This window comes from Ovis canadensis, chromosome 19 (genome assembly GCF_042477335.2).
Source record: "Ovis canadensis isolate MfBH-ARS-UI-01 breed Bighorn chromosome 19, ARS-UI_OviCan_v2, whole genome shotgun sequence".
Lineage (NCBI taxonomy): Eukaryota > Metazoa > Chordata > Mammalia > Artiodactyla > Bovidae > Ovis > Ovis canadensis.
In genome coordinates this window covers 64,596,458-64,619,483 of record NC_091263.1, presented here as the reverse complement: position 1 = coordinate 64,619,483, position 23,026 = coordinate 64,596,458, and the positions used below count along the sequence as shown (strand labels likewise).

Genomic DNA, 23,026 nt, shown 5'->3' with positions numbered 1-23,026 from the left:
GCTCCTCCACGAAGACATCCTGGTCCTCATCCTCTCTGAAGAAACAGCTCAGTCTGCCCTCAGCCAGGGCCCCACATGACCAGGCAGGGGACCTGGGGCCTGTGGCCCCTGCCGAGGGGCCACCCAGGTGGCAGGGAGCTCTGAGCCTGAACGCCTGTCCGGCCTGCTGCTGGGAGCTTGCTGCTGGCCCCTTGGGAGCTCACCCACTCAGCATGTACTCCGGGCTGCAGCCACAAGAAAGCAATTAAGGGCCCGATGATGGGGCTGGAATTATTCAGCTATTAAGGTACCTGATAAGCTGGAAGCCACTCAGCTCCATGATTAATCAACTAGGGCCAGGAACAGGCAGGGGTGGGGGCGGGGGCTCTTGGAGGGGCAGGGGCTGTGCCCTGATCCTGCTCCAGCACTGGCACGTGCGCTTACACACACACACACACACACACACACACACACACAGCCTGCCCTTGCACACTGCATGCAGCTATATGCACCAGGCATACCTACATCTCACCTCTGTGTTTCCAGCGACACGTGTCGCCTCCTCAGCCCTAAACCCATCTGCCCAGCAGCCTGACTGTGGCCATGGGCTCAGGGGCACACACGCTCATGCCTGCCCAGCAGCCTGACTGTGGCCATGGGCTCAGGGGCACACACGCTCATGCCTGCCCAGCAGCCTGACTGTGGCCATGGGCTCAGGGGCACACACGCTCATGCCTGCCCAGCAGCCTGACTGTGGCCATGGGCTCAGGGGCACACACGCTCATGCCTGCCCAGCAGCCTGAGTGTGGCCATGGCCAGGGGCACACACGCTCATACCTGCCCAGCACTCTGCCCATGAGTCCTGCTTCCACCTCCCCCAGCAGGTTACCCCACCCTCCGTCTCCTCCGGCCACTGTGGCTGCACATGCGACTGGTGTGCAGGGGTGGCCAGACCCTCCCCCCATACGCACTCACAGAGTAAGGCTTCTCTCAGACGGATGGGCTCCATCTGTAGATCCCTCAACCTAGGCAGAGACTCAGGATGGCTTACAGTATGCCCCACTCCCCTCAACTCAGGACAGTCCCAAATCTGCCCAGTGTAGGCAAGTAGCCCATGTCCTCACATGTGCGTCGTACCTGACCCTGCATGTGGGACACTCAGGAAAAACAGCAGGCCTGCTACTGTCAGGCCTCTGTCCCCCAGCAGCCCCCCCAGGGGCTATTTCTTCCTCTAACTTCTCCCACCTCCTTTCTCCCCTGGTGGAGCCCTGACACCATCCCCTCTCCCTGAAGATGCATGCCCCAGACGAGAACCAGAGAACGTCTTCCAAAGGCTCTGCTCTTCTCTCAAGAGGCTTCCCCGGTGGCTCAGTGGTAAAGAATCAGCCTGTCATGCAGAAGCCACAGGTTTGATCCCTGGGTCAGGAAGATCCCCTGGAGGAGGTATGGCAGCACACTCCAGTATTCTTGCCTAGAGAATCCCATAGGCAGAGGAGACTGGCGGGCTAAAGTCCATAGGGGGGCTAAAGTCCATAGGGTGGCCAAGTGACTTAGCATGCTTGCTTCTCTCAAGAAACACTTAGAACAGATGAAGAGCTGTGATTTATATTTTGTTTGATCTTAAGTTTTTGGCCATGCTGCGTGGCATGTGGGACCTTAGTTCCCCAACTGGGAATGGACCCCGTGCCCCCTGCAGTGGAATGATGGAGCCCTAAGCACTGGACTGCCAGGGAATTCCCAAAGCTGGGATTTAAAGATACAAATGCAGACTTTTCTGGTTGTCCAGTGGTTAACACGTCTGAGTTCCCACTGTAGGGGACACAGGCTTGATCCTTGGTCAGGGAACTAAGATCTCTGCATGCCACACGGACCAAAAAAAAAAAAAGCAAATGCTCCAGGGTCAGCCCACAGCCTAGGTTGTTGTTCAGTCATGTCTGACTCTTTGCAAGCCCATGGACTACAGCACCCCAGAGTTCCCTGTCCTTCACCATCTCCTGGAGCTTGCTCGTACTCATATCCATTGAGTCAATGATGCCATCCAACTATCTCATCCTCTGTTGCCCCGTTCTCCTCCTGCCTTCAATCCTTCCCAGCATTGAGGTCTTTCCCAGTGAGTCAGCTCTTCCCATCAGGTGGCCAAAGTACTGGAGGTTCGGTTTTAGCTTCAGTCCTTCCAATGAATATTCAGGGTTGATCTCCTTTAGGAACGACTGGTTTGATCTCCTTGCAGTCCAAGCAACTCTCAAGAATCTTCTCCAGCACCGCAGTTCCAAAGTTTGAAAGCCTCAGTTCTTCGGTGCTCAGCCTTCTTGATGGTCCAACTCTCACGGCCTAGGGGGCGCCAGCATATTTCAGGGCATTCTTCCCTCTGCTCACAATCTGTGGAGCCTCTGCTGTCTGTCTGCTGTCTGCCCCCCTCAGCGCTCTCTCCCTTCTCTCTGGCCCCGAGGCTTCTCTTAACTGACCGTAATGTGAAAACAAAATACATTTCTAGCATTGGTTGTGCCTATTGAACAGTATGTTATGGTCTCGTTCCTAATTTAGAAACTTAGTGAGTTGTACAATTTCTATTTTTCTCTCTAAGGAAAAAATGAAGTCAGACTCTCCAGTGTTTCACACTGTACTGTCTGCCCTGGGAGAGTCTGCCTGGCAGGTCCCACCCCTCACTGGACCTCAGTTTCCTCCATCTGCACAATGAGAGGCTTAGGGCAGACAGATCACCCTGGGAGCCTCGCTAGCTGCTGGCAGAGGGGTGTCCCTGACTCAGGTCAAGGACCGAGAGGGGACCTGGCTGGGCTGTCCCAGCAGGTATCCATGACCACCTGCCTGCTCAGGCATTCACTGTGAGACACACTTGTGCACACACTACAGTCAGCCCCCCACCTGGAAAGGGCATGCTACTCAGCCCTGTGCATACACACTCACACTCACGTGCCCACACTCTTAGATCACGCTGAGCTGGGAAACGGGGACCATGCCCCCTCAGGCAGGCGATTACAGATTTAATTAAAAGTGACACAGTAAATAAAAAACATATAAAATGTAATTTGTGTGGGTAGCGAGGGGTGACTGGGGAGGGCGGTGTGGCTCCTGTTTTAATTAGCGTGCCTGCCTGCGATAGTGCCCCTCGACTGGCTCAGGCAGGTGGCCTGTGGGCGGTCCTTGGTGGGGGTGGGGGGACATCCACCCTCACTCCTGCCTGAGGCTGCCCAGATGGCCTGGCTGACCCTAAAGGTGGAGGGGGCCTCCCTGAGAACCCTGGAGGATTCCCAGGGTTTCTGAAGATTACTCAGAAGCTCGGAAACCTTTGCTTCAAGAACCTCCACCCGTGGGACCCCTGAATTCTGAGGCTACCCTGTGGGTGCCCCCAGAATTATGTCAGGACCAAGAGACCCCAGAGCCTCCAACCCTGCAGCCAGAGCTCCCCAGTCAGTGTCTGACTCTTGGCCTCTCCTCCCTGCACCTCCCAAGTTCTTCAGCAAGGTCATCCTTGTGTCTGACTTGAATCCTTTTTGCTGTAGTGAACTGGTCTCCACATTATGCCAAGATACACTGTCCCTGGAGCTGGGAATCTCAACCACCCTTTATCTAATCCCCTGACCTCTATCTCCACCCCGCCCCGCCCCACCCACCAAGGAGGATGATGGGGGTGTTACAGGGTCCATGTCTGTGAATGAGAAGTTGCTCCTTGTCCTCCCAACCCCTGTGTCCATCTGCTGCGGTAGCTCCTCAACCCTTCCTGCCTGGGGCCAGGGAATGGGCAAGGGCAGGGGGAGGAGCTCCTCTGGGGACAGTGGGGACTTGGCCCAGCATGTGGGGGAAACAGTTATGTGCACGCATTTGTGTGGGCACGTGGGTATAGGCAGGAGACCACGCCTGCACAAGGGGGAGAGGCTCAGCGTTGCATATCCTGCTGAGAGGCAATGTGAGGCTGTGCCTGAGAGTGGCCTGGTGCCTGTGTGTGGGTGGCTCTGAGAGGCGAGCACGTGTGACCTTGGGTGTAGGGGGCTGAAGGTGGATGGCACTGACTTAGCACCCGGGACCTGGCAGTGCCCAGGCAGTGGGCTGTGCCCCTACGATGGGTGGGGAGGGCAGCTCCCGATCACGCAGCGCACTCACAGCCTTTGTAGATGTCCGTGGGGATCTGCACGGCCGTGTATGAATAGTTGACCTTGTTCTTGAAGTTTGAGTCCTCAACGAAGTCCAGCCGGAGGGTGCTGGCCTTGGACCCCCTTTCCACATCCTCACTCTCAGGGTCGTCCTGCAGAGAAGACCCCCCACCCCAACCCGGACAACCATGGCCGTGTCAGGGCTGGAAGATGGTGGAGTGGGGTTGGATAGGGCTGTAGGCAGAGGGGCCAGAATCTGGGAGATGGGACATCTTGAAATCAGAGACTACTGCACTCAGAGACAAAGAGAGACGGAGAGACACCCAGACAGTGTGACCTGGGGAATGGACCCCTTGCCCGGAAGGCCCATGACTCCCACCTGCCCCACACATCCCACCCACCATCGCCATATTTGCTAAACCTGAATTCCAAAACCAAAAGCAAACCAAGCCCTTCCCCTCATCCCTGAAAACCAATGATCAGCAAAGGAGGCGAATCTTGGAGGCAGAGAGGAGGAGTGGGCTGAAGACACCCCCGCCCCCGGCTTCCAAGGACACCCTGCAACTTGGCCCCACCCACCCCCTGCATGAAATTCCGTTGGCGCCAGGGAGAGGGCCCTAGCTCCACCTGCGGGGGAGGGAGCACCACCCCCTGCAGTGCGGTGGCTCCAGGGGCTGAGCTAGAGTCGGGGGAGTCCTGGGGGGAGAGCTGGGCTCGAGCATGGGTAGCATGGAGGCCCTGTAACCTCCAGAAGGAGGGGTGTGTGGCGCCTGCTAGCAGCAGGACTAGCAAGGCCCCCGTTGACTTTCTAAAATGAGCTGCCGCCGTGTGACAGGTGCCAATTACAGCATCTCTCCGCTGGGCAGGCTGGGCATGCGCTGTGTGCCCCCGCCCACCACAGGCTGGCGGGAGTGGGTCTGTGACTACAGTGTTGATGCCGCAGCCGAGGGGGGGCGGCGGCGGTGGGCAGGCACGGGTGCAGGTGTGCAAGGGGGAAGGGAAGATGGAAGTACAGAGTGAAGGGGAAGATGGGGAAACCCAGATGGGGAGGCAAAGGGAGATGAGTGAGACCCAGGTAAGGCGGGGGTGCAGAGCTGGGGAGCTCTGTGACCTGGGGGGAGGGAGCGCAAGCAGCTGAACCAGACACAGGTTCCCGCACTGCCCCTCAGCAACGCCCCCCACCCCACCCGTGACCACCCCCAGCACCAGGCTGAGCTCTTGCTCTCCCAGGTGGATCTCATGTGATGGCCAACCCCACGCTTGTTCACTTGCTGGCTGGATCCTGGGCACGCCCCTTATGTTCCCCACCAGGCCACTTGTGCCCTCCCCACCCGGGGAGTGCTGTGGGTTCACCCTCAGGTCTGGGGAATGAATTACTGCCTGGATGGGGGCATGCAGTGGGGCGGGCTGGCCGGAAGGGCCTCCTGCACAAACACTCTTTTCATTTCTTCAAGAGTGGATTCTGTATGGCAAAACACAAGCCATCTGCTGCCTTCCCATTGCCCCTTACCCAGGGTGCCATCCTGCTGCCCACCTCAGCCCACCCTAGGGGAGACCCCCAGAAGCCGGGGCAGAGGCAACTGCTGAGCACAGAGGCCAGAGCCGGGGAGCCGAGGCATGAGCGACTCACGTTCTGCTGGGAGGAGGGGGAGCGCGGGAGAAGAAAGCCCCTGAAATGTCAGCGGCAGATGAAGGGCGCTGGAAAATTTAATCTCCCAACTTTCCCAACTAATGTGACATTTGGATTCTGTTCTGATAAGCTATCAGCTGGCGAACTTTTTCCTTCCTTCTTTCCCCCCTACCCCCACCTTCTGGCTGGTAATTTAAAAGTAAATGGTCTAGAAAGATCTCTAACTGTACCTCTGGCAAAGATTAAAAAAACAAAACAACACAACAGGCAGGAGAGTTGGGGATGTGTGCGTGCTGATATTTATACCGGGGCTGGGAGGGCTGGGATTTTTGCCTAACTGACCCTGGCCCAGTCCCGCCCTGGGGTGAATCCCCCTCCCTGGGCAATCCCTAGCCTTCCCTCCCACGAGAAGATGTCCGAGGGGCTGGGGGCAGGGGGCCAGTGATATAGACGTAGGGGTTGGGGGCTGCAGGGAACAGGGAATCCAGGCAGGAGGTTGGGCACCAGAGGCCCAGGAGCCGCTCAGTGCTGCCCCCACGCCCAGGGGCTTTTGTATGGTGGGCAACTGCAGTCTCCTGGTTTATATTTAATGCACTGATTGCTAAAATTACAGCCCGCTGCTGAGGGGGGTAAGGAATTAGATTCAGGGTCTAATTAAAGGTTTGTTCTTCATTTGAATTTCAGATTCCAGCTATAATTTTAGCTACTTCTCTGGGAGCCACGGAGGCTCAGCCAAGGGGGAAGCACACCTGCTTTAGCCCACTCACTCTGCCTTCTCAGGCCCCCTGCCCGCCTGCCCTCCTGAAGGCTCACCAAAGCTGGCCTGGCACCCACAGACCCTCTGCAGGAATCCCTTCCTGCCTGCCCACCTCTTGGTGCTATCAGATACATCCTGGGGGCTCCCAGGCAACCCCCCAGGGCTGACAGGCCCGGGAGTGGGAGTCTAGACGTGGGGTCTCCTGCACCAGCCAGCACAGGTGACCCCAGAGACAGTGTTGTAACACTTTCATTTACAGAGGAGAGAGTGGGGTTCAACTGCTTTTGCCTCAAGGCAGGCAGATGAATTTGGGCCTAGACAGGTTCACCAAACAGTCTGTTCCATGTGCCTGCACCCTCAGACGCTCTGGGCTCCTCTGTAGGCCCCCTCACACCTCAAATGGTCACACATCTTTCATGTGAGTCCTCTGGTGACAGGGACTTCTCTCTGTCACAGGGTTGCCCAAGCAGACGTGAACAGTCAGGGAGGTGGAGGTGGAAGAGCCATGTAGCTCCAGGCTCTCCGGCCAGTCCCAGGGCCACCACTTCAGAGGTGGTGGCCCCTGAGGAGCCAGAGCCCTCTCCTTCATCTGAAGAACAGGCTGCAGACTGCCTCTAAGGTGGGGTGGGACGAGGCGAGATGACTTAGCCCGGGGCCAGCGCTGATGGTGGGGCCTGGCTGTGCGGTGGTCCGCACACTGAAGCCACGGTCCCCTCAGCACAGCAAAGGGACCTGCACTGACCTGAAACTCACCAGCACCCGGCCCTGCCTGCCACACCTCCAGGAAGCCCTCCCCACCTGCTCCCTCTCTCCCTATGTTCTCCCAGCACGCAGCAGCCCTCTGCCCTCCCGACGAGGCACCTGATCTGACCAAGGGGAGAAGGTCCATGGGCCTCACCATCCTGCCCAGGGATGGGCTGGGCCCGCCCCACACTGTGCAGTGAAGCTGTGCCCCTTGGTGCTGCACAGATACAGCCTGGAGGAGTCAGGATCTCTAGGGAGTGGTGAGAGGTGTAGGGTGGGGGGCTGTGGGACCACAGCCCTGCAAGGCCAGACTCAGAATGCTGAGTCCTAACACTCTTCTGCCAGCTCAGGCTGCAGGTCTCAGAAGAAGGGGGCGTGGCTCTGGAAGCTCCTCCCCTCCCCCCAGCAAGGGTTGGGGCACTCACCAGCTCAGCATCGGCTTTGGCATCATAGTACACGATGTCCTCCTCCTGATGGGAGAGAGAGGCCTCAACAGTCATGGTCTCCTGAGGTGCAGCCAGGACCCCCAGCTCTGAGGCCTGGCTGGAATGGCCCCCTTAGATCCCTTGGGGGTGAGGCAGACACCACCCTCTCCCCCATTCAGAGCTGCCATTCAGGGAGGGCTGGATGAGTCAGGCTGGGGAGGCCTGACCCCTACCCCAGCTAGACCATCCTCAGGGGCCCTCACAGGCACCAGGAGGATGTGGTACCCCGGGGTTGGGGTGGGATCCCCCAGGGCTCCCTGAGTCCAGGACGAGGGTCTCTGTCTTGCAGCCCTGCTGGGAGGTAGGCTGACAGCCGGCCTGTCGGCCTGTCCACGGAGACTCTGGCCGAGGCAGTAACCAAGGGGAAAGCGGAGAAGACAGAAAAATAGAGCGAGACTGGGACAGAGTGAAATGACTCGACAGCGCATCTTCCAATTTCTTCTATTAAAAAGCCTGCTCATTACGGGCATGTACTTATTAATTATCTGTGATTTGTTGTGAAATGCAAGGGGGTTTACACAACAGGAGCAGGAGAAAACAAAGCCCGGCCCCCGCGCCTGCCTCCCTGCCTTGCCTGCCTTTGCTAGCGCCGCCCGTCCTGGCCTGGCCCTCCTGCCCGCTGCCGGGGTTCTCGGCCATCTGCACGTCATAATCACCGGCCACCCCAGGGACCCGTAACACAAACGGGCTAATTTCATGTTTAATGATCTTTAATCAGAACTGAGCACGGCTGACAGAGGCCGCCAGAAGGTGAATCTGGTGCCATCAGGTGCCACCGCTCAGGATGGGCCACCCCACCCCTGCCTCGATGACCCGAGGGCAGGGCTCAAGCTAGGGCCACGGTCTGAGCCGCCCTCCCCTGGAGTTCCTCAGCAGGAACCTGCAGCATGGCCCTAGCGGGCCCTTGTTCGCCAGGGAGCCTGTTTCTTTGTGGTCTGCAAGTGGGAATGATGACCAAGTCTGCTCCCAGAGGTCTGGCTGTAAAACACCGAGCCAGCACTTACTCCATGATGGGCTACCCCTTGCCCGGACCTGGCTGGGTCCCATGTGCTGCGTGACCTCAGGGCTATGCTATTCCCTCTCTGGGCTCAGGTTCCTCGGGCTTCAGGGAGGAGCTTAGCCTTGGTGACTGTCCAGGTGCTGGGTGTGAGGCTTGAGATGGCTGGTACTCAGGCTTGTATGGGTTGTTTCCTATCAGAGGTCTGGGGTGCCGGGCACTGGCTGGACCTATGGGCATAGTTTGAACATTCTGGAACATTGACTACACACCTGGCACCACGCCTGGGTAAGACCACAACCTCCTGACGACTGAAGTTTCAGTCCTGTGAGGCATCTGCTGTGTCTAAGAGGGCCTCACACACACTGCAGTATAGGATTCTCCCGACAGCCCCATGACCCCATTACACAGAAGAGGACACTAAGGCAGGGAGGAAAAAAGGAGTTGCGCCCTGGCTCCATCCTGCCTTCTCGACTCATCTCCAACCCATCCCGTACCTGCCCACCCACCAGTCCAGGAAGACTGGAGCTCAGGTAGGCCCAGGGTAGGGGCAAGGGCTGGGGCCCAGGCTCCAGGGTGCTCGGCCTTTCCCTGGGCCCGGCTCTGACCGAAGTGCGTAATGAAAGCTGACATTACATCAAACACAATAAGGAGTTTCGGTTGATGAAGATCATTCCTGAACACACAAACCCATTAAACCGAGGGGAAAAATATCAATTCAACACACTCGCTGGCGAAAAGAAAATGTGATTTGTTATCTAAAAGGGGGTTATAAACAGGGCTCGGATGCTCTTTCCCTCCGTAATGAAGACAGGCAGGCACAGTGGGAGGACTGCAGATTAGAACACGTGGCTTCGCTCACCAACTTTTTAGGCAAACCTTCTGCAAGGGCAGGAAAGGGCGTGGGTGGGGGTTGGTGGCTGCAGGCCTCCACAGGGACCCTCTCAGGGACCCTCCTCGGGGATCCCCTCACAGGCCGGGCCTGGGTCCTGCCTGACCTGGGAAGGTCCCTGGGATTCTGGCGTTCACCTGGGCCATCCCTGCAGCTGCTCCAGCGGCTCCCTTTGTCTCTCTGTCCTGGTCTCAGTGCAGGATGAGATGCTGGTGGCATCAGTGACACGGGGGGAATGTGTCACACAGAAGGATTCTAGCCCCCCTCCAGGCGGTCTGTGAGGCTCAGGAATCTGTATGCAGTCTTTGTCCCTCTGGAGAAGGAAATGGCAACCCACTCCAGTATTCCTACCTGGAGAATTCCACGGACAGAGAGAAGCCTGGCAGGCTACAGTCCATGGGGTCTCAAAGAGTCGGACACAACCGAGCGACTAATACAACACTTCGTCCCCCAAGGGCTCGGATACACGTGGGCAGGACTCCTCCCTACCTCTCCCACCTTGAGAGGGCCAGCCCATGCCCCTTCCTTGGTAGAGAATGGCATTAGCTTTGGATGGTGGCAGGCAAGGTCACATGTGTGAAAATACATTGTAAACCAGCTGCGGTCACTATGTCTGATGTGATGTGGAAGTGGGGATGTGGCGGGACAGGGTCATTAGGGTCGGTCCCTGGAAAGCCTCTGTGTCTGCTTTGGCTTGCAGGTGCCCCCGCCTCTGATACACAACGAGAGGCGGTACCACCTAGTGATTACATGCAGGGGCCCTGGCAAAGGGTCCTGGCCTCCTGGCCGGGCCCAAACATGTGAGCTCTGGGATCCTGAACAGTGAGTGGGGACTGAGGCTGAAGCCTTACAAGTCTCCGTGGCCCCATGAGGACTCCTTGGGGTCACTTCCATCTCACTGATAAGGCAAGGATGCCTGTTAAACCCTTCAGCCTCCATGAGGCTCCACCTTGGGGTTTTGGTTTTCCACTTGTAAAATAAGAATTATCATGATAAGAGGACAGGGAGCAAGGCCTCTCCAGGGGTTCGGGCCAACTCGACCCATGAGTGGGCTCCCTTGTGCTGACAACTCCACAGCCCCAGGAAGGGCCTTAATACGGAAGAAACCCCCTGGCTGGGGTGAGACACGTGTCCTTGATGTCCAGGGTTGACACCTTTGACACTCCCTTCATTGCTTGCTATTTTAGGGGCCATTCTGCTGAAACCGGGCAGGGAGTTGGGGATCACCCCTCTGAATTCACACACGTCTCCCTGCAGGAGTCGTTCTGTGCATACACGACACGTGAGGGGTGGGGCTGGGGGCCCACACAGCTCTTGTATACACACAACACACACGCTCTCTGAGAGAGAGCACGAGGGATGCTGGCAGGCGGGCAGAGGGCGAGGAAGTGAGGGTGGGGTGCGCACGGGGAATAGCAGTTGACACCTACGTTTGGTGCCATGGAAGGCGGCTGCCGTGGCTTGGTCGGACCCGACTGCCGCTTGCTCGCCCGGCCCCCATGCAGGACCCAGGCCAGCTCCCCGGCTGCACCAGCAAGGACGCCTGGCCTTCCTGCCCTGGCTTACGGCCAGCTCAGCTCAGCCAAGTGGACTGTTTTCCGAGAGAGCCGTCTGTCGCCGGCTTGGCAGAGAGGCAGGCGTCAGGTCCAATGGCTGGGGCAGACCTCAGGCCGGGGAGCCACCTGTCCTGTCCAGCCGGCTCCTTGGCCCAGCCCAGCCTTCACAGCCTTCCCTTCGAGTACCCAGGCAGTGCTGCCTCTCCCATCAGACTCCCCAGAGAAGGGCTACGTCTCTCCCATCAGACTCCCCAGGGCAGGACCACTTCCTCCATCACACTTCCAAGGGCAGGGCTTTGTCTCCTGCAGGCCCTGGGGCTGGCACTGAGGCCCTGGGACCAATGGCCTCTCCTGCCCACCACTGACCCATGCCCTGGCCCGGCTCCTCCCTGGTGACCGTTTAGATGGCGGATAATGCTGGCACAGTGAGGCCCTGGCACCAGGCACAATGTCCGCCAGGCGGGCCATCTCCATCTACCCTAAGTGTTATGTGCACCAAAGCACCTGCTGCCTGTCTGCAGGGGCCATGGGAGGGGCCGCCTGCTAACAAGGGCCCTGGTGTCCAAGGGCTGCGGCCAGGGCTGTGGCTACAGGCTCTCTACCCCTGCTGCGGCCAGGAGTGTGGGGTCATGACCTGGGACCAGGGAGAGGAACATGGGGGGCACTTCCCTCCACACATTCTCTTTGACTTTGCAGACTGCAGGATCCTGCAAGTCCGTGGGCTGGTGTCAATGGGGCGATTGTGTGTGCCTGCGTGTGAGTGGGGGGGGGACACCACTGCCTGTTTCCAGAGGTCTGCACGCAGACCTGCTGTGTGCCACTGACACAGGCAGGGCCACACCCTACTGGCCATGCAGTGGGGTCGAGTGTGGCTCCGCAGGTCAAGGGTTTCCTCTGTGCCCAGAACTGCTGAGTGCCATCCTGCCCCGCTCAGAGGTAAGAAGCCCAAGGCTCTGGTCACTCTGCACACAGGGCACCTGGTTGGGCACATGGACAGGTGATGGGCAGCACTGAGTCAGGCTCAGTTGCCTCTGGCCAACAGGAGCCGTGGGCAGGGCAGACAGATGAGCCCTAGGGGCCACTGGCCTGGGGGAGCTGCACTGGGAGCCGTCCGTGATGGGGGCACCAAAGGCGGGTGCTGTGGGCAGCGGGGGCCGATCCTAGAGCTGTGGCCAGAAAGATGAGCTCTGGGGAGTTAACTGGAGTGGGAGGTGCTACCCTTCTGAAGGAGGTAAGGACCTTCTTAGGAGGAGGCCTGGCTTGGGTAAAGGGCCCGAGTTTGCCACCTGGGTCACAGCACAGGCTGCGAGCACTTCTGAGTGCTGGGGAGGAATATGGGTCCTTCCTTAGCTGTCACTCCTGAAGGTTCTGGGAAGGGCACAGTTTCAAGGGTGGGTGGTGTGCCTACAAGGGACAAAAATCCATCCTTTAAGCAGTTTCAAGTCCCCACGTCCCCATGGCATGGACAGTTCCTACCCTGGCAGTTCTGCCTGGCAGGCCAGGCAGGGCTGGCTGGCCTAGTGGCTAATGGGCCCAGCATTAGGGCTGATGCCTTTCTGCCCGGAAGCTGGGCAGCTTGCCGCTTCTAGGGAGGAGAATGGACCTGACGGTGCAGCTGGAAAGGAGGGGGCGCCTATGGCACCACCCTCCCCTGTCTGTGGGACACACAGGGAGACTGATGGACTGGCGGGGGTGGGTGACAAACATCAGGCCAACAAGGCTGGGCCCAACTGGCCCTGTGGTCACAGCCCTAGTGGGGAGCATCTCAGGTCAGGACAGGGACCAGCAGAGCCCTCTTCCACGGCCAGGATGGGCAGAGGTGCACCCACACCATCACCAGCTTGCACCTCCATGACCTGACCCTTTCACACAGCACATCTGAGCTGACAGACAGCCCCTAGTTCCAGCTGGGCCTTTGCCAAATGGGGAAACTAAAACTCAGAAAAGGGCGAGCACTTGCTGGGTGACTGCCCAGTGTGCGGGGAACGGGTCCTCAAAAACACCCGTCTCAGAACCTGGACACCCCTGAGACCCGGGCTCTGCTTCCCAGTAGGCCCCTGGGGTGCCCCCTTTGGCCTGGGATAAGCTGTTCCTGTCTCGACTGACTGAAAATCAGGAGTCAGGGGTCAGAGGTCCAGTAAGATGACCCTTGAGTTTTCTGCAGAGTCAGGAAGAGAAGATGGGTTTGGGGCTGAGGCAGCCCTCTCCTCTTCCGGTTCCGGGCCTGGACTAGGAGGGAGAGAAAGCCAGGCTGAGGGCTTCCAGTCCCTGATTCCCCAATTCCTTCACCCTGCTCTGTGCCTGCTCTTCATGCCTGTCCTGGGCCGGGAGGGGAGGGAGCAGATACGTCATAAACAAAGGGGTGGACAGAGCAGGAGCCAAGGGTTCTGGAGGCCCAGCAGGGGGAGGGGCTGATGTGCTGGGTAGCCAGAGCAGCCTCACTGGGAAGATGCAGGACAAGCTGAGCTTCCGGGAGGGAGGGAGGAACTGAGTGGGTGGGGAGATCAGGAAGGGGCTGGAGTTAGGTGTTGGGTGTGGCTGGAGTACAGGAGGAGGGGAGGGAGGAGGCAGGTTGATGAGAGGCAGGGACAGCCAGATCCTGGGGTCTTGGGTGCAGGCTCAAGCTGGGCCTTGTTGGGAGTCGCCAGGGTGCTGATATTTGCAGGTGGGGGCAGGTACAAGTGGCCAGGGAGTGCAAAGTGACTGTTGTTGTACATATTTCTGATCAAGAGGCTGAGGAGGCATGGTGGCCCAGGGTTGGATTTGTAGTGCTGGAATGAGAAAAAGGCCAGCTCCCAGGTCCCAGGGAGGGAGGAGGGTTCAGGGAATCACTGGCTGATATTCGTGTTCACTGTAGACAATCATCTGCTAGTTACCTCCAACCCCATGTGGGCTCCCTGAGGGTGGCACCCAGCACCCCCCGGGGAGCAAAGGAAGAGTGCTATGGTGGGGGCTCAGGGTGACCGGGGGGATGGGGACTGGGAGAAGGAGCAGGTTTACAGGGTCTACATCACAGACACGAGCCCCCCTAGCATCTGACAGGCTGGCTGCGACTCTGCCTCCAACAGGCAACCTCAGGTAGGTCAACCACTCTGCACCTCAGGGTTCTCTCAGTGAAGCAGGAATAACAGTCCCTCCCACTTCCTAGAGGCACCCGCTTCAGTGCTGCAGTGAGTCAGGGCCTCTCCCACCCGCTATCGGCCCCTGGGTCCCAGGGGCCAGCTCTCGGTGCCTCTCCCTGCATTGAGCACAGAGACCACTGGGAAGCGTGGCCACAGTCCCGAGCGGCTGTGGAGGACACAGCGAGCCCTGCCAACTGCTCTGGTCCCTCAAAGCTTGGTCATGCTTGGCATGGGGGGGTTGGTTTCTTGAACCTGGGAAGAACCCTGCCTCGGTCTCTCTTCGGGTTTACTGTGATCCTTTGACACAAAAGATGTCTCCAGCCTACCCCAAATCAAACACGCTGCCTGGATATATGAGGCTGGGGGTCAGTGAGGCATTCCTCCCCTCCCCCACATTCTGGACCTCTGTCCCCAAGCAGAGCCCTGCTCCCAGCATCTCCTGCCTCTACTTACTCTGGGCTCTGCTGGTGAAAGGAGAGGACTTCCCGGCTAAGACAGCCTGGTCCCCGATCCCAGCCTGGGGGCCTTCTGGAAGGGAAGTCTGGGAAGGGGATAGGGTCCCTTTCCCCCGGCAGCCCTCCCACGTCAGTGTATTCGCAAACCTCAAATGCTTGCTGAACGCTGGGCAAAGGTTCCTCGCTCCACACCATGGACCCCTTGGTGCCCTGCCAGTGGGTGAGCGCAGCCTCCCTGCCCTTCTCCCCTGCATTCACATCCACCCTTGCTGGGGGTGGACAGGTCCCAGGGCCTGGGGAGGCCACCACAGTTCTTACCTTGATGTTGTCCTGCCAGCGGTGAGCTTTCTGGAAATTCTCTGCAGCATCAGCCAATCTCTGAGGGACAGAGCACAGGGCGGTCAGAGGCTGAGGAAGATATGTGTCCAGCCCAGAGGCTTCTCGGTCCCCAGCGCTCCCTGGGGCCAGGGTGGCTCAGGGGTTCCCTGGACATCCTGCCAGACCCCTCAGGGACTCCTTAGCCCCACACATTCTCCAGCTTGCCTTGTGGGCCCTTCCCCCACCCACAGGAAAGGTGAAGCCTGCACAGAGTGACCCAAGTGGCATCCCCATGGGACTCCTCGGACTTCAGTTCAGTCACATTTCCAGCCCACCGGATGGCAGGGGGATCCCCAAGATGTTTGAGGACCTAGGCGCTGCAGCCAAACTCACTGACACTCTACTCGCTACAAACCAGTGTCACCCCAGCGCCAAGAGGAAGGCCCTGCCCAGTCCAGGATCAAACGCCACAAGAGACAGTGCCTCGCTGATGCAGCTTTGCTCCCAGCTTGCTCAGGGCCCAGTAGGAGGTGCCCACGGCCCACCCCTGCCCACCCAGACCCACCACCATTGTCCTTGTCCTGGCTTCCCGAGCCCCTTCCCAGCAGTGATCTCCAAGCCTTCCGTCCACACAAGCCTGGCGCATCATTCAGCGCTGGTACCTGTGGCCTCCTCCACTGAGGCCCCTGTGCCTCTGAGCACAGCTGTCTGTATATCCTGCACTTTGTTACCCAGTACGCCTGGTGCCAGATCATGCTGATGTGCGGAGACGTGGCAGAGCCAGCCCTGCCTTCCACGGTCCAGAAGGGAAAACTGACACATCACCAGGCAGAACAGGGAGGGCAGGAGTAGTTGCGGTGCTTCGGGGAAGCTCAGAGCTGTGGGAACTTAGCATATCAGGGAGGGCTTCCTGGAGGAGGCACAGAAACCCTTTGGCTACCCTCTGGGCCTGAATCCTCACTGCCCAGAGATTCTTATTTTATGGATTTCGTGGATCCTGCCCCTTTAGGAAGTCCTGATGCTGGGAAAGATTGAAGGCAGGAGGAAAAGGGGATGACAGAGGATGAGATGGTTGGATGGCATCACCGACTCAATGGACATGAGTTTGAGTAAACTCCGGGAGTTGGTGATGGACAGGGAGGCCTGGTGTGCTGTGGTTCATGGGGTCGCAGAGTTGGACATGACTGAGAGACTGAACTGAGGCTTCTGAAGACAGAACTGAGCCTGGCTCTTTAGGGCCTCGCATGGAACTGAGTGAAGTTTTATTAATGGTAATGATGACTCACCCTGAACTGGTCACCTGCTGCATCCAGGCTTGACCACCACCACCCCCAGGCCAGCAACACATCAGGTGTACCTGTCACCATCAACAGCACGCTTCGTGTGTCCTCGGTTGAGGATGCCCAGGCACAGAGATGGTGAGCAGTCTGCCTGAGGTCACAGAGCGACCCTGGGTCGGGCTGGGCCTTCACCGTTGAGTTTCCCTTGCGCAGCCCATGACCAAGGTCCGAGGGCACGCTCCACAGGGTCCACCACACCCGGGGAGGAACAGAGCGGCTCGTGGTTGGGGAGAGGCTCTGATCCCCAGTGTCCTCTCCCACTTGACCCCATGAGTGATGCAGTAGGGTCCTGCCCTCTGGCCTCCAGCTCCTACTCAGAGGACCCTGGCCCCTTGGTATTCAAGACAAACACTCCCATCCCTCAGTCCAGGCCCGATGGCTTGTGGGCCCCAGAGGGGAGATTCTAAAATAAAGCCTGGCAGCTGCACACCGGGGGAAATGAGAGACCAGCTTTTCCTCTCCTCCAGCATGGTGGGGCCTGGTGGGATCTGTACAGAGCTGCAGCCTCCACCCTCTGGGCAGGATGTCACCTCTGGCTGTTAGAAAGGCTGCCCAGAGCTATTTCCTACTCCCGCTGGGCCTGGCTCCCCCTCCTCCTCTGGCCAAGAGCACTGAATACTAGGAAGGCTATGAGGCTGGGGGACATGGGGCAGGGTGGGAAGTCCCTTTCAGAGTCAAACCCCTTCAGTTCACATTGCAACAGCCTCCTGCCACCCCACCTGTCTTTTTTGTAGCTTCTATCCTCTGCCCACCTGTTACTGCCGTACTTGCTTGGCTGGGCCCCACCCTACCTTAATCCAGCTTCAGGAACCACAGGCCTCTCTTCTCCCAGATGGCTCCTGGATCCTGACTCCAGTTCTGGCCCCTCCTGAATGCCTAGGTACCTTTCTGAGGGTAATCCTCAGGCCCACTGGAGCATATAACACCCCCTCCTGGAATGAGCCCATCCACCTTGTGACTATTACCCCTACATCTCACCCTTAATGCAACTCTTGGGACTTCCTTGGTGGTCCAGGGGTTAAGAATCCAACTTCAAAGCAGGGGACGTGGGCTGATCCCTGGGCAGGAAATTAAGATCACACATATTGTGAGGCAACTAAGCCTGTGTGCCGCAACAAAGACCCAGCACAGCCATAAATAAAAATAGATTAAAAAAATTTTTTTTAATGTTGCTCTAACAACCTTACTGATCATCCCCAGCCCAGGCTCCTGCGTCCTCTTTTGCCCTTCACCATCTTTCTCCGCACAACACCTGGAGCTTTTGAAATGTGGATCTGGGGGTGCATGACAGTCCTGCTTCTCCACAAACCCCTAAACCTTTGGCAGTTACCTGTGGCTCTGCACAGAAAAGGCAAAGCTCTTTTGAGATCCCAGGAGCTCCCTTGCACTCAACCTCTGCTCCTCCCTTTCCATTCAGGGGCAATCTCTCAGCTTAAACCACAAGCACCCCTACCCAACGCCGAGCCCGATGGTCCCCGGTTCACAGCTGGCAGTGCCCTTCGGCAGAGGACATACTGTATGACACAAGGGGTTAACAACACTTGTCACTCCTGTTAACTGACCACTGACCATGCATGCCCGCCACTGGGCCTGGATGGGAATATGTGAGCCCCAGGAGCGAGCCTCGGGCAGTCACTGCACACCCTCTTTCCTTGCCTGGTGGCCCACCACTTTCCCAGGGACCCCAGACCCTTCTCAGAGTAGGCCTGGAGCCATTGCCATTTCATGGAGGATGAGGCTGGAACACAAGTGGGAACAACCAGATCAGAGCCTTTCCCACAGAAAAGCCACAGGGTTGATGAGGTTGCAAAGACCAAAGTGACACTAGCTGAAATCTCCAAACTGGGCCAAGCCCTTGAGGAACTTTTTCTTTGGCCCCTACTGCCCCCGCTGGGTGGAGGATGCCTGCTCCCTCACCCTCTGAGGGCTTAGGTCTGACCCTGGGAGTCACGGGTCTCAGGAACATGGGGGCCGATGGCCCCTCGGGCTCTCCAGGCTAGCGGCCAGGGTGAGGGAGACCAGGGAGGGGGGGCCCCAGCCCCCAGCCTCCTTGAACTTATGGAATCCCACGGGCTCAAAGGCCCAGGTCAGCCCGCTGACTCCTGAATAACGGGGTTGCAATAGCCACAGCGAAAGGATTACTTTTAATCCTCAGTAACGATCAAGCCATTATTATTTTTTCAGTGTTACAGATCAATCAGTCCATCCCCAGGCACTAGACGTGTGGAAACTGCTAAATACACTGGCCTGGTGGTGAGGGAGGAAGGGCTGAGGCAGTTGGATGGGGGTGGACGGGGCAGGCTGTGGAGGCTCGGGGTCCCTTGGGTCTCAGGGTGAGAGGGGAGAGAGGACAGGAGGTCACACGAGGGGCCCCGGGCAGGGATCAGATCTGGGATCCTGGAGCCTTTGGTTCAAATCCTGACTTCTTCCCCCAGCCCTCAATTTCCTGCCTATACATTAGAGGGCAGCTAGGTTCTTGGCAGCTCCCTTGCCCCAACCCCCGGAAGCTGCCCATAACGCCAAGTACGCTGGTGTCCCCCTCGCTGGCTCTAAGCACGTGGTCCCTTGCCAACCTCCGGGCCTCCCTGTTATCCCTGCTTTCTGTTTGGGATGTGTGCCCCACTACCTCACTCAGACTTATCGGACAGTCACCTCCTCACCTCTTCTGCAAGCCTCCTTTCGCCCTTGGCCAGCCCACGGGCCCCCCTCCCCTCCGCTGGGCACTCATCTCCAGAGAGCCCACAGCACTCAGGCTTGCTCAGGACTCGCTGGGAGACAGCTCACAGCTCTGTCTTCACCTTGCCCTGAGGTTCATCCTCCTTGCACTTTCCTCCCACCTCCCCCTGGTCCCCCTGATGGCCTGGGGGAGACAGGATGGGAAGGACACTGAGGTCCAGAAGTAAAGGAGAATCTAGAGAGACTCCCGGCAGGGCACGGGCAGTGCTGGGAACACCGTTCTGTCTGTCTCAGGGCTCCTGCCTGTCCGGGGGAGATGTGCTCCATTCCCACCCCTGACCCTGAATGCCTGCTCCCTGGGACCGGCTCCCTGCTTGGGTTCTGGGCTTTGCTCTCAGAGCAACCTGCAGTGTCTGGTGCTTCTGGTACCAGGCCCCTGCACATCCTGCTCCTTCCTCTGCACTCCTGCCCAGATTCCTCCAGCCTGTTTCCTTTCCTCACACTTGAGGCATCAGCTCAGACTCCATTCTCCTCCTAACCACTCCCTGATCCCTGACAAGCTGCCATCTCTCCCCATCATGGAACTCAGAAAACCCTCTGCTTTTCCTCTTGAGCTCTGAGCTTGGTGGTGGCTGTATCTGACAGCTGGCAAGTTCACAGAAACCTGACCCCTAGCATGTAGTAGGTACACAATGAGCACTGAAAGTGTTGGTCACTCAGTTGTGTCCGATTCTTTGCGACCCCATGGACTGTAGTCTGCCAGGCTCCTCTGTCCATGGAATTCTCTAGGCAAGAATACTGGAGTGGGTTGCAAAGGAAGTACACAATGACCATCTGATAAATCAAAGTAGGAATGTCTGTGGAACTGGGTGAAGTCTGGAGTTTGGACTTGCCCGGTCAGCTACGTGACCCTAGGCATGTGGTTTAACCTCTCTGAGACTCTTCATCACATCCCGGAGGGTGAGGGCTACCTGTGAGGATGACACTGCTATGAAGTTGCTTATGGTGGCTTGCCTGGCCTGCGATGTCTCCATCGTGGCCAGGGCACTGGAGGGAACCGTGGTAGGACTGCTGAGCAGGGCTGTTCACGGCCAAGTCAATCACGGTAACAGCGGGCATTTCAGAGGCAATTATCAGAGGGTTTCACTTAACAATCAATTTCCTTCAGCTCTGGAAACTGTTCTTACAGGAAAAGGCAAGAAAGAGGAGAACTGAGCTGTGGACAAAGCTCCCCTAGGGGAGCAGCCCCCTGCACAGACACCTTTGAATTTCACTAAGTTCAAAGTCTTTCAATTGCTGTGGAGCTGAGACAGACTGTGACCTGAGATAAGGGACCTGGGGGCCACAGCGGGTGCTCCTCAGAGGCCAACATCTGGAGGGTAAGACTCCACTGAGTACTGGGAGGGGTGAGGCTTGGGTCTGGTGGGGATTGGAGCCCTCAGGGTGCTCCATCCTTTTTGAGGTCCCGCTCCCTCCCCCCATGTTGGGGACCCCACTTCTTCTTGGCCTCCTTCCCACCCCTCTCACCTGGAAAACCTCTCTCACCCCCACCCTGCCCTGCGCTGGCCTAGCCTGCAAGGGTCTGGGGAGCAACTGCCCACCAAACAGGATTTGTTTTGTGCAGCCCAGAGGGACAGACTGTAGGAGTTTTTTTGGTCTTAATTAGTTACAGCTACTCTCTCTTCCAAGACGATATGAGAGGCTTAGGATAAAAGCCCCTGAACCTGTGGGGCACAGGATATTGAGAGTTGTGCCAATGCGGGCTGAGCCTGGCAGAAGCTGTGACGGGGGCTCTGAGATGGAGGTCAGGGGCAGCCAGCTCAGAGTAAAGTCCCAGCACCAAGTAGGTGCCCTGAGAATACCGCCAGAGGGTAGCAAAGAAGGTGATGATGACAGACAGACACAGACACTGCCCCTGGAGCTGCCCTGGACTGATGGCACAGTTCATCCAACAACAGGTGCAAGGCTGCACCCCTTCCTCACCCTCCCCAGCCCACCCCTAGGAAGACACCTGAGAGGTGGGCTCTTTTGTTCCCTGTCCTGTGAGGGGACCGAGCATGAGTGCCACTGCCCCGGGCCCCTGGTGAGGAAGTGGTGGAGGGGGCATCAGTAATTCTGCCAGCAGCATTGGACGCTGAACCTCCCAGGGAAGGATCAGGTCTGGCCAGGTGGGGCCTGGCTGGTTGGCCACAGGTCTCCGGACCTGTTTCCCAGAGCGGTTCCTTGCCCTGTCCCCAGGAGAGGGTATCAGTAACTGGACTCTCAGATGCGGCTCCGAGCCCACCCCCCTCCAACCCTGGTGTCACAGGGTAAGTACCAGGGTGCCCCGAAGCCCCTGCCCAGCGCAGGACTGCTGCCCCTGCCACCCTGCTTCCCGCCCCACCTGCAGGCCCCATATTAGCTCTGTATTGTGTACTGATAGATACTAAATACAGATTTCCAATTTCCAGAGCTGTTATGGTCTAATGAGTAAATAATATACATATGTAAAACTGTCTAAAAACATATCTGCATAATTAAAATATTTCCATAATAATGAAGCAAGATGCAGCTTAGCAAGAAGGGCGCTGGAGCCCCAGGGCTGACAATAGGGGAAGATGCATAGGTGAATGGGAAATCCTGGTGTTGTGGGTCCCTTCTACCTGCCGCCTCAGACTAAGTGGGTGTCTGCCTGTTTGTCCACCACCTTCTTTAAGCAGGTACATCCACAGACAGTCAGGGAACTGGAGAATCCTTACTTGGCTCTGTTCTCGTACTACTTGGGGCCTGAGGAAGGTGCATGTGCGGGCGGACAGTGCCTGTGACATGCGTGGTGGGTGTCCCGACGACTCTGACTGCTCAGAGCTTTATGAGCATGACCTCACTCACCACGACCTCCTGTCCTGATGCCCATTTTGCTGGATTCTGAGGGGGTAAAGAGAAGTGCACCAGTGTGGACAGAGCAGGCTGACAAGACCCACGACTTAAACATGGCAGGTACGGGTGGCTTTGCCTTCCCATCCAATGGCACCTTCTAGGCAGCATGGCACTCAAACCTGCCCTCCTGCCCTCTCCACGACCCCTTCTTCCAACCTTTCCTGAATCCATCCACTCCAGGCACATCTGGCACCTGTCTCACGATACACCTGACCCATACTTTCTATATTAAGCATGCTTTCAACTTAAATATGAAACAGTCGGATTTCCTTGGTGATAGCCCACTCCAGTACTCTTGCCTGGAAAATCCCACGGATGGAGGAGCCTGGTGGGCTGCAGTCCATGGGGTCGCTGAGAGTTGGACACGACTCAGTGACTTCCCTTTCACTTTTCACTTTCATGCATTGGAGAAGGAAATGGCAACCCACTCCAGTGTTCTTGCCTGGAGAATCCCAGGGAAGGAGGAGCCTGGTGAGCTGCCATCTATGGGAGAGCACAGAGTCGGACACGACTGAAGTGACTTAGCAGCAGCAGCAGCAGAGTGGTTAAGAATCCGCCTGACAATATATGGGACACAGGTTCGATCCCTGGTCCAGGAAGATTTTCCACATGCCGTGGAGCAACTAAGCCTGTGTGCCACAACTACTGAAGTCCGAATGCCCTAGGGTCTGTGCTCCACAACAAGAGAAGACACTCCAGGGAGCACTACAATGAAGAGCTGTCCCCACTCACTGCAAGTAGAGAAAAGTCCTCGCACAGCAGTGACAACCCAGCGCAACCAAAAATAAATAAGATGAAACAACCACTGGAACAGATGAAAAACAAACACCCCAAACCCAGACCAAAAATCCAGCAACTAAAACTGTAGGGAAAACAACAAACACTCTGAGCTGCAAAGGGCACCTGGCGGAGGGGGAGCTGTCACGTGACGCCCACACTGTTGTCGGCAGCGACGGGCTCCCTGACCTTTTCCCTTACCAGCCATATGAATTCTCCATGAGTTGATAAAAAAATTAGTAAAATGGAATTTTTTTCTTTTTTTAAAAAAGG

At 57.6% G+C, this 23,026-nt stretch overlaps 1 protein-coding gene across 4 annotated transcripts in view; it reads right to left on the bottom strand.

Annotated features, from left to right (window-relative positions):
* Positions 1 to 23,026, bottom strand: part of CACNA2D2 (calcium voltage-gated channel auxiliary subunit alpha2delta 2) — a 139,206-nt gene that overhangs the window by 18,176 nt on the left and 98,004 nt on the right. For all 4 annotated transcript variants that reach the window (XM_069561135.1, XM_069561134.1, XM_069561136.1 and 1 more), the window contains exons 4-6: positions 15,045 to 15,104; positions 7,645 to 7,689; positions 4,099 to 4,240 (exon numbers count right to left, since the gene is read on the bottom strand). In XM_069561135.1, coding sequence (XP_069417236.1) covers positions 4,099 to 4,240; positions 7,645 to 7,689; positions 15,045 to 15,104 — 247 coding nt within the window. The remainder of the gene's footprint in view (positions 1 to 4,098; positions 4,241 to 7,644; positions 7,690 to 15,044; positions 15,105 to 23,026) is intronic.